The sequence below is a fragment of the Nematolebias whitei genome, chromosome 3 (assembly GCF_014905685.2).
Source record: "Nematolebias whitei isolate Nwh7 chromosome 3, NemWhi1, whole genome shotgun sequence".
Lineage (NCBI taxonomy): Eukaryota > Metazoa > Chordata > Actinopteri > Cyprinodontiformes > Rivulidae > Nematolebias > Nematolebias whitei.
Genome location: NC_056500.1, coordinates 40,501,978 through 40,514,243, shown reverse-complemented (window position 1 = coordinate 40,514,243; position 12,266 = coordinate 40,501,978). Strand labels below are relative to the sequence as shown.

The following is a 12,266-nucleotide window of genomic DNA, read 5'->3' as shown; positions in this document are numbered from 1 at the left end:
TCTGGACTGAATGTGAAGCTAATGTCACGTCCACTTGACTAGAAAGATGAACATTTTGAACATTTTTCTCATTTCAGTTAGCGTTATAAAATCTCTTCCACAACCTAAAGTTTTGGGCAGATCCTCATTTCTTAGGTAAAAGTGTTTGTTTTCTGTTGCTTGGGGTCAGTAAACCAAAGTAGATTCTGTGTGAAATAGAAATGTAAAAATGCACATTTTTATTCTAGCACACATTTGATGTACGCCAAGTTTCTCACCAAAGCACAATAGTTCAGCTATGTGTAAGTACAGATAGATGTTACTTTACAAAATGTAATTTTTATATAAAATATCTACAATATTGTACAATTAAAAGTTTAACGCATGAGGATATAAAACTGTTGAAAAAAGTAAAACTTTTTGATCCACCTCATTTTATTTATTTATTTTTTAAGGAGGCCTTATGAAACTATCATCCAGTTAAATTATGATTATTTTTCTTTTTAAACTGTTTTCAAACTAATTTTTTTAAATGTATTTATACTAATTGTGTCATAAAACTCAGGTGAAGCCATAAAATATCTGGCTAAATTCAGTTTATTTTAAAAGTGCCAGTTTGCAACAAAATATTCTGTCATTCAAATTAAGTTGCTGTCACTTCCTTTTATAATACATTCACATTCAATACCTTATAACTTGTCAATAAGTAAAGAATTAACTATCAAAAGAAGCCAGCAGATTGTATCAAATTGTCACTTTGTTGCAGTCCACTATTCTGGGCAAGCACTGGGTGACAGTGGAAAAGAATGACTCTTTACCAGTAAGAAACCTACAGCAGAATCAGACTCAAGATGGTTGGCCGTCTTCCTCGACCAGACAGGAAAAAGACACAAACTGAAGGAACGGTTCAGATGTAGTTCAATGGGTAGAAGAGCAAAACGGCGTGGGTGGGGCTCAAACAACAGCAGTAACTGCATTTATAAACATGGAGAGCAGAGTGAAAGAAATGTGGTCAGTTTGTCCTCCAGCAGTCCAAGTATATAGCAGAATAACTAATGGGATAGCTCAGGAAACCTGAGCCAATCATAACTATAGGTTTTAACAGCGTCAGTCTCATGGAGAGCAACTGGTTAGTTGGGGAGGAGCCTGAAAAACTGAAAGCTCTGCCTCCTCTTCTACTTTTAGAAACTCTAGGAACCACAAGTAAACCTTCAGTCTGAGATAAGTCTGCAATAAGATCTTTAACATAAGATGAAGTTTAGTAGATGTTAGCAGGAGGAGTTCAAATTATATTCTTAATTTTACATTTAAATGTGACCTGTCCTTTCAGATTTTTCTTTCCAGAGGAATACTTGTGGAATTTTTTCCCCCCGTATATATATTTTTTTTGTATAAAAGAAAACCAAACATGACAAAAAAATCAAAATTTTGACTTTGTTTAAAAAAAATTCAAAAACTCAGTTTGTTTTTTAATTAAAAAAATGTAATCAACTGAAAATATATGGCATGTGAGAAATATTATAGGAGCTTGTTATGCAATACCACCTAGCGCCACGAGGGGGAGTATAGACCGGAAGCAGGAAGTGCCGTCAACGTCAGAGCGAAATTCAAACTTGCTGAACTAAACAGTTGTTTTTTTCACACGCTGCACTTCTTATGATCTTCATTTGTTTTTTAACTAAATCAGGTAATTTCAAATCGTTGAAAAGTCTTTCTCTTTTATCTCTCTTACTATTCCTTGGTTCTTTTCACTAGACTCGTCTTTTGTTTGCTAGTTAGCTAGAAAATGTTAGCGACGAGATGAATGAATTCCGAGCGTTTTTGTGAAAAGTCCTAATTTGAGTTTGTTTGGTGATTTATGAGTTGATCTGTGTTTGCAGTGAGGTTTATCCTTGGTTAGCTGGAGTAGGGAGGATGCCTGTGGAAAGGACGGAGTACCGGGAAGCCGCAGAGCTTCATAAATATTATGAAGTTTATGAAACTATCGGCTCGGGTAACAGAGACCCACCACCCTGTCAGAATGAGAACAATCACGTGTTGTCCCTGTTGTGAGGTCTGAACCAGGTGTGTTTTTCAGGTGGATTTGCAAAAGTCAAGCTTGGTCGACACATCTCGACAGGAGAGAAGGTCGCCATTAAAATTATGAATAAAAAAGATCTTGGGGTGAGTCAAAGACTTTTTCATGAAGAATATTTGCGTTTAAGCCCAAGACAACTCAAGATAAAGCTAGCTGCAATTTCTGAAGTATAAAATGTCTAAAACATTTAAGAATACTGTTCAAGAATTGAAAAAAATATATATATCCTGCAAACACAAAGTGCATTAATGTTTGAGAGCACGGTTTGGGCTTTAAAAGACAAGTTTGGAGTCCATCCCAAATAACTAGGCTCTAGTTTGTTTTCTACTAAATTACCAATATCAGAGAAATCCTTTGTGCAATATTATTGTTTAATGTAGTAGTGACAATATCACTTATTTTAAATCCATGTCACCACTTTAAACCAGGAAAGGGCATCAAAACAGTGAGTTAGATGGATCGATCAAATGTAATTTTAGCAATTTATTATTAGCACGCAGAATATGAATGCATGGTACTTCAGATATAACAGATTATGGGGTGCTCCTCTAAATCTGAGACCATGGTTCCTGACTGAACGCAGGTGGAATGCCCCCTCATGGAGGAGGGGGACTTTGCCTCAGAAGGAGGAGTTCAAGTATTTGGGTTTCTTGCTCACGAGTGATGGTAGGCTGCAATGGAAGATGCATCGCAGATCAAGATCTTGTCCTCAGTAATGAGGCCGTTGTTTCGGTTGGTGAAGAAAGAGTCCAAAGGCAAAGCTCCTGATTTATTGGTCCGTCTACAATCCAACCCTCACCTGTGGTCTTGATGTGTAGAGCTGCTGCTCCTTCACAATGAAAGGAATCAGTTGAGGTGGTTCAGACATCTGATTAGGATGCTCCTTGGGCATGTCCCACTGGTAAGAGGTCCCAGGGCAGACCCAGAACTCCCTGGAGGAATTGCAATTTTTTTTTTTTTTGGCCTGGGAATGCCAAACGGTCCCCAAGGACATCACACAAAAAACTAATATTTTACTAAATTTTAGTGTCTGAGTAGGAGAGTCGACATTCAAGACAAAAATACTCATGGCAGTCCAGCCTGGTATGTGTTTTTTAATTTCTTAGTGTAACCTTTAGTAAAAAAAAAAACCGCCTTACAAGTATCAGAAGACTAGAATATCTGGACTCTTTGTAGTTAAAATATTTTTACTGGTATCGCAGTGAAATAAACTCAGCATCTCTATACAGGATGACTTACCTCGTGTAAAGTTGGAGATCGAAGCGATGAAGAACCTGAGTCATCAACATGTCTGTCGACTGTACCACGTCATAGAAACTTCTTCACAGATATTTATGGTGCTCGAGGTAAGAGCACTAACGGCACACAGAGTGTATGTGTAAGAAATAAGTTGTTTTTTCTCCCAGTGAATGTTGTTGTTCTTTTCCTGGTCTCAGTACTGCCCAGGTGGAGAGTTGTTTGATTACATTATAGCAAAGGATCGGTTGTCGGAGCAGGAGACCAGAGTGTTTTTCAGGCAGATTGTGTCAGCGATGGCCTATGTGCACAGCCAAGGATACGCACACAGGGATCTCAAACCGGTACAAATAATAATCGTGCTTGTGTACAATGTGACATGACAAATGTTTGTCTACTGTTGTCATCACTCTTTGTTATAAACATGCCTCTCTTGTAAACGAGTCCTTGAGGCTCAATGAGACTAACCTGTATAAATAAATGTTGAATGTAAATGTACAGTACAGTTAAAATCTGAAACAAACCCCTAGTTTTGTCACATTTTGCTTTCAAGAAGCCAGAATTTCCTGTAAACTTTTAAAGTGATCCTAATCAGCATTGCATCATCTTTGTTGATCAACTGTATGTCCAGTTTTTAGGTACTGGTACTATAGTAGGTCTTTGGGAATCACTTGCTTGGAGCTAAATTAGTTTCTGTTTAATAATTATTTTTTTGCCAAGCTGTGTGTTATGTGTGAAGTATTTTTTTAGTATTTCACCCACAGCACCCTGATTTATTGTTGTATACACTATTCTTATTTTAACTGCATTTTTACTGGAGTTTATTGTTGTTATTGTTTACTGTTTTGTTGTCTGTACTTTATATGTTCTGTCTGGAACAGGTCTCTCTTGCAAATGAGCCCCCGTGGCTCAATGAGGCTAATCTGTATAAATAAAGGTTGAATGGAAAAAAAAAAAGAACAACACTGATTCATCCCTTTGTAAATGTTTTAATGTCTGAATGATCCTTTAGGTCAGAGGGATGACTCAATGACAGGTGCTGGACTGAAAAATACAAAAACATGAAGAATTACTGATCAAGGCCAATTTAAAAGGGCTTTATAAAGTCTGGCTACTTGAAAACAAAGATTTGTGCAGTAATGTATATTTTTGATTGTGACAACACAGTTTAATGTCAACTAAAATGTTTTTTTTTTTTATCTCCACATTAGGAAAACCTGCTGATTGATGAGGACCAGAACTTGAAGCTCATAGACTTTGGCTTATGTGCCAAACCCAAGGTATGTCATCACATTTTCTTATTCTGAGATCCAAATAAATGCAATAGGTTAAAAACAGTAACTGCATATGGCTTTCCTATTTAGTGCCTCGAGGCAAAGTCCACGCCTTACATTTATGTTTCGTGAAAACCTTCTTATGGGTTGTGGTTGCTCCTGTTCAGGGTGGTTTGGGTTATGAGCTGAAGACTTGTTGTGGGAGTCCTGCTTATGCTGCTCCTGAACTCATTCAGGGGAAAGCATACATCGGTTCAGAGGTAAATATCGGGGTTTGATTTTTAATATCATTTAAAATCGGTCGAGTTTACATTTGTTCCCACAAAGAGCTGTTATTACCTGCCTGCTTCACATGTTGCTCTTCTGTGGGTGTCCGGATCATATTTACTGGTGCATGACTCGGAGCAGCTGAGCTGTGAAATCCTGCCTGTAACACTCGATGCTGTAACCTCCAGGCTGATGTTTGGAGCATGGGGGTTCTGCTGTTCGCTCTGCTCTGTGGATACCTCCCCTTTGACGATGACAACTGCATGGTCCTTTACAGGAAGATTACGGTAAGAAAACTGCTGAGTTAGTTATATTTCCACTGAACCTGAGGCATTTACAGACAATTTACTACTACTATGTAGGTAAAATTGAAAACTGAAAGTCTCTTTTTTTTTTTTTTTCCCCAGAGAGGTAAATATGATAACCCACAGTGGCTCTCTACAGGTAGTATCCTCCTCCTCAACCAGATGATGCAGGTGTGTATTCTGTTAGTGTTTTTTGTTCTGTTTTGATGATCATTCTGTGATATAAATTTACAAAAATAATTATTTCTGATGTGCAGCAGCACAAAACATTTAGACTGCAGGGCGGTACTCGTCAGTTGGCAGCTCAGGAGCCGTCTCAGACCTCTGAGGTCATTGGGTTCTGTCTCTGAAGTCTTAGTTTATTCCTAAATCAACTTAAGTGTTATTAAGTGTTTGCTCACTCACAGCGCATGATCAAACCTGACTAGGACTGTGGCACATATTAGAAAAAGAAAGCGGCTGCAGGGTCAGGCAGCGTGGAACAGCTGTTTAGTTCATTCAAGTGCTAGAAGCGCCGGCATGTAGGAGACACGGGTTTGAGTCCAGCAGTGAGGATACTTACTGTTTTTACCCATCTTGACTTTCTGTGACACTGTTTTCTAGTCAGGAATTACTGGTAACTGTAGCAGGAATTGCTGATAACATTATTTCTCCATCTTTGACCCCCAAAAATCCCAAAACAAATTATTTTGGTGCATTTCTTCAGCGTTTAGTGTTATCCAACTCAAAACTCGCATACTACCGTAGTTTTTAAAACTTGTTCTTTAGCATTTTAACGGTAAATTGACTGTACTTATAGAACGTCTTTCTATATTATCAAGACACTCAAAGCGCTTCACACTACAATCCATGTCCTCATTTACCCATTCTTACATAGATCTATACAAGAATAATCAGTTCTTTATCACATTCGTACACTGATGGGACACGCATCGGAGGCAATGAAGGGTTCAGTGTCTTGCCCAGCCTTGCTTCAGCATGTGACTTTGGGTGGAATCGAACCCCCAACTCTTGCATTGAAGGACGACTGCTCTAACCACTCGACCACAGCAGCGCATTTATTTATTTATTTATTACTTGAAATCGCAATAAATAAAGTAATTCTGTATAAAAAGGTTTGTAAGCTCAATCCTCCAGGTAGATAAATCACAAAAAATGTTAAATTGCGTCATCTGAACGAGTTTCTTTGAGGGAGAAACGTTTCGTCTTTCATCCAAAAGGCTTCATCAGTCGGAGGCCTGCCAACCCAGATCTGTCCCATAGATAGTCCTCATTGATGTGTTTCAAGCCAACCTGTTGAATTCCAAGAAACCAGCTTCTAACCCTTGTCCAGAAACTTGTCCAGATGACATGATGTAACCTTGTTTGTGATTTTCTGCATAAATGTACAGAGATTTACAGGTAAAATCACAGAAAAACGTCTCCATCAAAGAAGCAAAGTTGTCTTAACTCTTTTGCCATCTGTGTATGAAAGCAGAAATAGAAATAAATTAAACTAGTCATTATCACCAGAAGGATGGCTTATAGAAAGCTTCTCCTTCAGTCTGATTAGAAACTTTCTATCTCTGGAGTACATTTTGTGGACAGTCCCTGCTGTAGCCTCGTTTTGAATTGAAGTGTCGGTGTGTGTCCTGCAGGTGGACCCCAAGCGCCGTCTGACTGTCAGACAGCTGCTGGACCACCCCTGGGTTACCAAGGACTATAACAGCCCTGTGGAGTGGCACAGCAGACAGCCGGTACAGACGCTCAGAAAGCTGCAACACAAACACACTTTTCTTAGCTTGTAATCAGATTATTTAAGCTGTGGTCTTTCTTTTGATTCCTGATGGGAGTTTTGTTTCTCTCCCTCAAATCACCACGTATCTTAAGACTTGTGTAAACATTTAAAGCTTTTTTTTTTGTGTAGCTTGATCGTCTAGATGAAGACTGTATCACTGAGATGGCAGTCAACATGAAGCGGTCAAGAGAAAGCACCACAGCACTCGTGAAAGAGGTGTGTGTGTGTGTGTGTTCCTAATTGGGTTTTTCTGTGGTGCCCCATTTTGTTGTTTGCCGTCAAGTGGTTTGGACTATGGTGTAGTAAATGATGCTTATATTAATGTAGTATCATGCATATGTGGTGTTAAATGAACAGTTTAATATATTTGAACCCCCACAGTGGAAGTATGACCAAACCACAGCCACCTACCTGCTGCTGCTGTCGAAGAAGCAGAGGGGAAAGCCTGTCCGTCTGCGTCCTGAACCAGCTGCCTGCGAGGAGTCTCCTCTGCACCAACTGCACGTAGGAAACAGGACAGCTTCTTCTGTGCTGCTTTGATAACTAGGAGGGGCTGAAAATCTGAATGTTTTTATTTATTTAATTTTAACATGTCTGTTTGTTTTCTTCCCCAGACCAGAGAGCTTCTTCAGTACAATGAGGATGTGGATGCTGTGATTATTGGCTCTTTGGACTTTTGCTCAGATTATGTTGATGACTGTCCATGGGTCTCGGTCCAACAGTACACGCCCCAGAGGGTCAGAGGTCAGCTGGATGGAAACGCTAACAGAGACGTGGTACGTGGAACTTTCTGCTTCTTCTGTGTGACATGAGTTTGTTCAGAAAAAGATACAACGAGACGACAAGCTTGGGTTAAAAAATCCAAAAGCAACAGCAAAGTGATAGACATGTAGTTTGGAGATTTTCAAACACCTACTGTGTCTTTCTGCACTCTGGAGATGAAAGGTACTATACTTGCCTCCGTAAAACTCACACGGCCCTATAAGTCGCATCAGTTCTAATATGTCTAATTAAGTGGGGAAAAAACTTAAATATGTCACTTTGCCATATAAGTCGCATCTATTATGTGTCACTGCTGACAACCCGGAAATGTGAGCCGGTGTTGTGACAAAAATCAATCGACTGCCAAATGGCGGCCACGGGAGCGTGCACGTGAGGACTTTAACAAGAATTTAACAAGATTAACATGCAGAGGGAGGACTCACTGTGCATTTCTTCGAAATTTAACCAGATAACCACCTTAAAAACAATTATTTGGTTGCTCGAAATTATAGTAAAGGTGTGTCTTTAACTTTTCCTTAATAAATGCACTTTGATGGTCAAATCAGATTGACTTGATTTGATGTATGTTCCAGGAGTTCCGGAGTGAGACGAAGGTGGCTTTGTATGGCAAGCCAAGTGTCCCATTAATAGCCACTTGACTTGCCATATTAGTCGAGAGCCCTCTAGTGGCTGAAAATGGTAGTGCTCAATATTTTCCTTGTCAGAATGAATGAAATCATCAGATCTCAGCCAAAAATTGGGGGAATAAACATAATACGTTGCTTCACTGTATAAGTCACAGGCATGCTAATTTATGTAAACATCTGCGACTTATACTGCAAAAAATGATAGTTCACGTTTAGGTAAAATAATAGAAAACTTCTGCTATTAACTTTCATTTTATGAGCTTTCCAACTTTATGAGCCTAAGAGCTGAAGAAAGGAGACTTAAAACACTGTGTAATGTGCATAAATTGTTCCTTGACTCTTCAATTATTTCCTTTTTCTGTTCCTGAAGAGGTTGCTCTCACCTGCAGAAGAAAAACAATGCACTCACAGTCCCACAGCAGAGAGGGGGAGGCCGGCAACACCACACCACCAGCAAAGGAGGGAGAGAAAACACGAACAAACCAGCGAAAACAAGGAGAACGTTGCTGAAGAGAAGAAAGACAAAATGTTTGCGTTGCCTCCCCCCCGCACCCCCGTGTCCAGTAAGAAGAATGCACGCAGGAACGTGTTGACCACGCCCAACAAAAACACAAACATTGTCACCAAATCCAACATGGAAACACCTAAAGGTAAGTAAAACTTTTTTCTTTCTTTTTTTAGGGGAAGGGGGGGGGGGGACAGGATGCATCAACTCTATACAGATTTCATAATTGTTTATTCTTCCAAACAAGTGATTGAATTTCTTATTAGATTAAACTGATGTAATTTAACTGTCACCCTCTGTGTTCACTTATTCTGTTCCCTTTGTCGCTTGCTGGTCTCATAATCACACGTGCCACAACCGCATGCTACACATTTGCCAGTAAATTGTCTTCTGGTAATAAACTCATTTATCGGGCCTGGGTTTTTTTTTTTGTTTAATCCAAAAGCTTCTCATAATTCAGTGATTTAGCTGTCATTACTCCACAGAAAACAGACGCACACGCTTATCACTGTCAAAGGTGAGCTTATTATCAGGAAGCTAATTCTGTTCACTTATCTGTAAATGAAGGGCAGTAATGTGACTGGGAGGATCATTAAAGTCCTAATTGTTTGTCGTGGTGACGTTTCTGCTCAGATGTCCAGCCTCATTAGTTCCTTGTTGAAGTCCGGCCAGCAGATTTACTGTAGCTGTTGGAGTTGATGATAAATCCTTGGAGCTCTGCTTTACACTGCTCTGTACGCTGCCTCCTGTTTTCTGATCTACAGTTAGAGCAGACACGCTGCAGCCTGTGACATCCTTGTCCACACACTCAGTGTGTGTCCCCAGGCGTGCGCTGTGACAGGTGTAGCTGTCTCCTTCCTTTGCTCGCTGTCCCACATGGGCTGTAGTGACATGTGTTCTCTCGCCACTGAAGCCCAGCTCTGTGTGTGTGCGTGTGTGAGACACGTTTTATCTTTGTGTTCACAAAGTCGGCCAGCTTTAGGTGTCGGAGCAAAGGGCTTTCACCTGAACAGCTTCCAATCTCTGCTTTAGTTGCTTCTGAGTTGAGCTTACTTTCTTAAATAAGACCTGTGTAAAAAATTACCTGTCTGATGGTAAAAGAACTTGCATGTCAAGTTGCCTGTGTCAAAAGACTTGAGAGAAAAATTCAAACTCTTAAATTTTTTACCTGGTATCAAATAAGTTAATCTACTACCTACTGCTAAATCTACAGGTTGTTATGTTTATGTTCATATCTCATTCACAATGACATTTTGCACAATAACATTTTCCTAAAATGCTGTATATTACACAAAGTATTCATTCATTCAACCTTTATTTATACAGGTTAGTCTCAATGAGCCACGAGGACTCATTTACAAGAGGGACCTGTTCCAGACAACATATAAAGTACAGACAACAAAACAGTAAACAATAACAACAATAATCTCCAGTAAAAATGCAGTTACATAAGAGTAGTGTATAAAACAATAAATCAGGGTGCTGTGAAACAGGATGAAATACTAAAAACAAGAACGTATTTGCTTTGATTTTTCTATTGACATTATCAAATGTTTGAAACCCCTCAAAGGAATCAAGGTGGACAACTTCAGTTCCTGTTGTAAAGTGTTCCAGGTTGTAGGAGCTGAGTAGGAAAAGGCCTTTTTGCCAAGTTTTTAATTTTAAATAAAAAATCCATGCCGATCGTGCGGCTCATCCATCATTCAGCCAATTGTGTGTCATGTCCAATCTTATTTTGAAAAACCACCATAGAGCGAGTCTTGAAAAACGAACCGTGAAGTAGCAAGGGACTACTGTATGGTGCCACATCACAACAGAAGTCATCTCAGGGCCCTGAACAGAAACATTCATATATATATATATATATATATATATAAATAAGTTAACACTATTTATCTGAGGAGTAGACTGCTTTGAATTTAACTTCATCACAGACACATTGAGCAAGCACGAAGGCGGCAGTGGAGAGGAAAAACTCCCTCATGAGAAAGAAACCTCCAGCAGAACCAGGTTAGTTTAGGGTCTGGGTTAGGTTACAGAAATGACTGAAAACCAGTACAATGCTCTAGTAAGGATATAAACGTGTTTCTTAAGAAAAGGACAATCATGTCCGTCTTCTATTTTTTTTTAACAAAGTAGTATTTTTATTTCCTTTCCACTTTTTCAGCTAAAAAGATAAGAAAGACTAGGTGACTTTTTGATACAAGCTTTTTTTATGCAAGTTTTGTTACAAAAATGTCATGCATAGATCCCATGTAATTCCTTAGATGGAGAAGTTTACTAATTGGCTTTTCTATGTATGTGAATGTTCCTGTAAAGTGCTCTGAGACAACTTTGTGTGATATGGAGCTATATAAATAAACTGAATTGAAATAGAATTGATTGAGACGGTTTCTCATGCCTTCATGGGAGACTGCAGGACATGTGTGCTGAGTTGTAATGGAACAGGATTTCTACATAGGGGTGCACCGATAAATCAGCCGGCCGACTTATCGGCCCTGATTTCCTTAATTTTGGGTGATCAGCCGATACTTAAACGAGAAACCAATTTTACCTGATTTTTTTTTGTTTGTTTGTTTGTTTTGCTTTGTTTTTTTTGTTTTTTTTGAATGTCCAGAGTACCAGATTTAACTTTTTTAGATAAAAATAAACTGTTGTTTAGCAAGTGTGTGTGTGTGTGTGTGTGTGTTTTAGGTGACAGCACATCTAAGGAGCAGAATAAGAAGAAAGCTGCAGAAATAAAGGACTCTGCAAACATAGAAATAATGGCATTCAGTCCAGAGCGAAGGTGAGTGAACCACAGGATCGGTCGGTGCTTCAGGGGAGGTTTCAGAAGCGACTGAGGAGAGGAAAACGGTTGTGCAGGCAGAAGGTCGGTGTTTGTGAAATCGTGTTTTCTCTCCAGGTCCAGGTCGCTGGACATGGCTGTCACAGAAGACAGTGGGAAGAAGAAGCGAGGAGGAAAGATGTTTGGCTCCCTGGAGAGAGGCCTGGACAAGGTGATCACCATGCTCACCCCGAGTAAAAGACGAGCCCTGCGGGACGCCCCACGCAAGATTAAGGTACACGCATATGAAAAACAAACGGACGAGCTGACCTACGTCAAACTTGCATCATACGCAGAAAGAGATGCAAAAAACAAAATCATGGTCAGGTTTCAGCCTGTTGTTACATTAGTTAGATTTTTCAGCCAATATGCAAAGTGTTTTGAAGTTTTGTTTTACGTGTTTAAAGTTTATTCCCATGCTACATTTAAAAAAACAGAGATGTGTAACATACAATAATTAGAAAAAATAAACATTTACAGAAATGTAAATTCTAAACGTTGTGACTTTCCTATAGTTTTTTGAAGAAGCTAATGCAGACATTGACAGTTAAAAGAATCACACCAGCTAAAATATCAAATCACCAGCTAAAAGAAGCACAAGACTAGTTAA

The 12,266-nt window shown here is 39.3% G+C and overlaps 1 protein-coding gene across 1 annotated transcript in view; it reads left to right on the top strand.

Moving 5' to 3' along the window:
- Nucleotides 1–3,289: 3,289 nt before the first annotated feature.
- Nucleotides 3,290–12,266, top strand: part of melk (maternal embryonic leucine zipper kinase) — a 12,443-nt gene continuing 3,466 nt past the window's right edge. Inside the window, exons 1-13 of the mRNA XM_037674964.1 lie at nucleotides 3,290–3,402; nucleotides 3,493–3,636; nucleotides 4,504–4,572; nucleotides 4,734–4,826; nucleotides 5,022–5,120; nucleotides 5,241–5,309; nucleotides 6,776–6,874; nucleotides 7,045–7,131; nucleotides 7,297–7,419; nucleotides 7,530–7,691; nucleotides 8,695–8,974; nucleotides 11,524–11,617; nucleotides 11,735–11,891. Of these exons, the coding sequence (XP_037530892.1) occupies nucleotides 3,322–3,402; nucleotides 3,493–3,636; nucleotides 4,504–4,572; nucleotides 4,734–4,826; nucleotides 5,022–5,120; nucleotides 5,241–5,309; nucleotides 6,776–6,874; nucleotides 7,045–7,131; nucleotides 7,297–7,419; nucleotides 7,530–7,691; nucleotides 8,695–8,974; nucleotides 11,524–11,617; nucleotides 11,735–11,891 (1,557 nt within the window). The 5' untranslated portion in view covers nucleotides 3,290–3,321. The remainder of the gene's footprint in view (nucleotides 3,403–3,492; nucleotides 3,637–4,503; nucleotides 4,573–4,733; nucleotides 4,827–5,021; nucleotides 5,121–5,240; nucleotides 5,310–6,775; nucleotides 6,875–7,044; nucleotides 7,132–7,296; nucleotides 7,420–7,529; nucleotides 7,692–8,694; nucleotides 8,975–11,523; nucleotides 11,618–11,734; nucleotides 11,892–12,266) is intronic.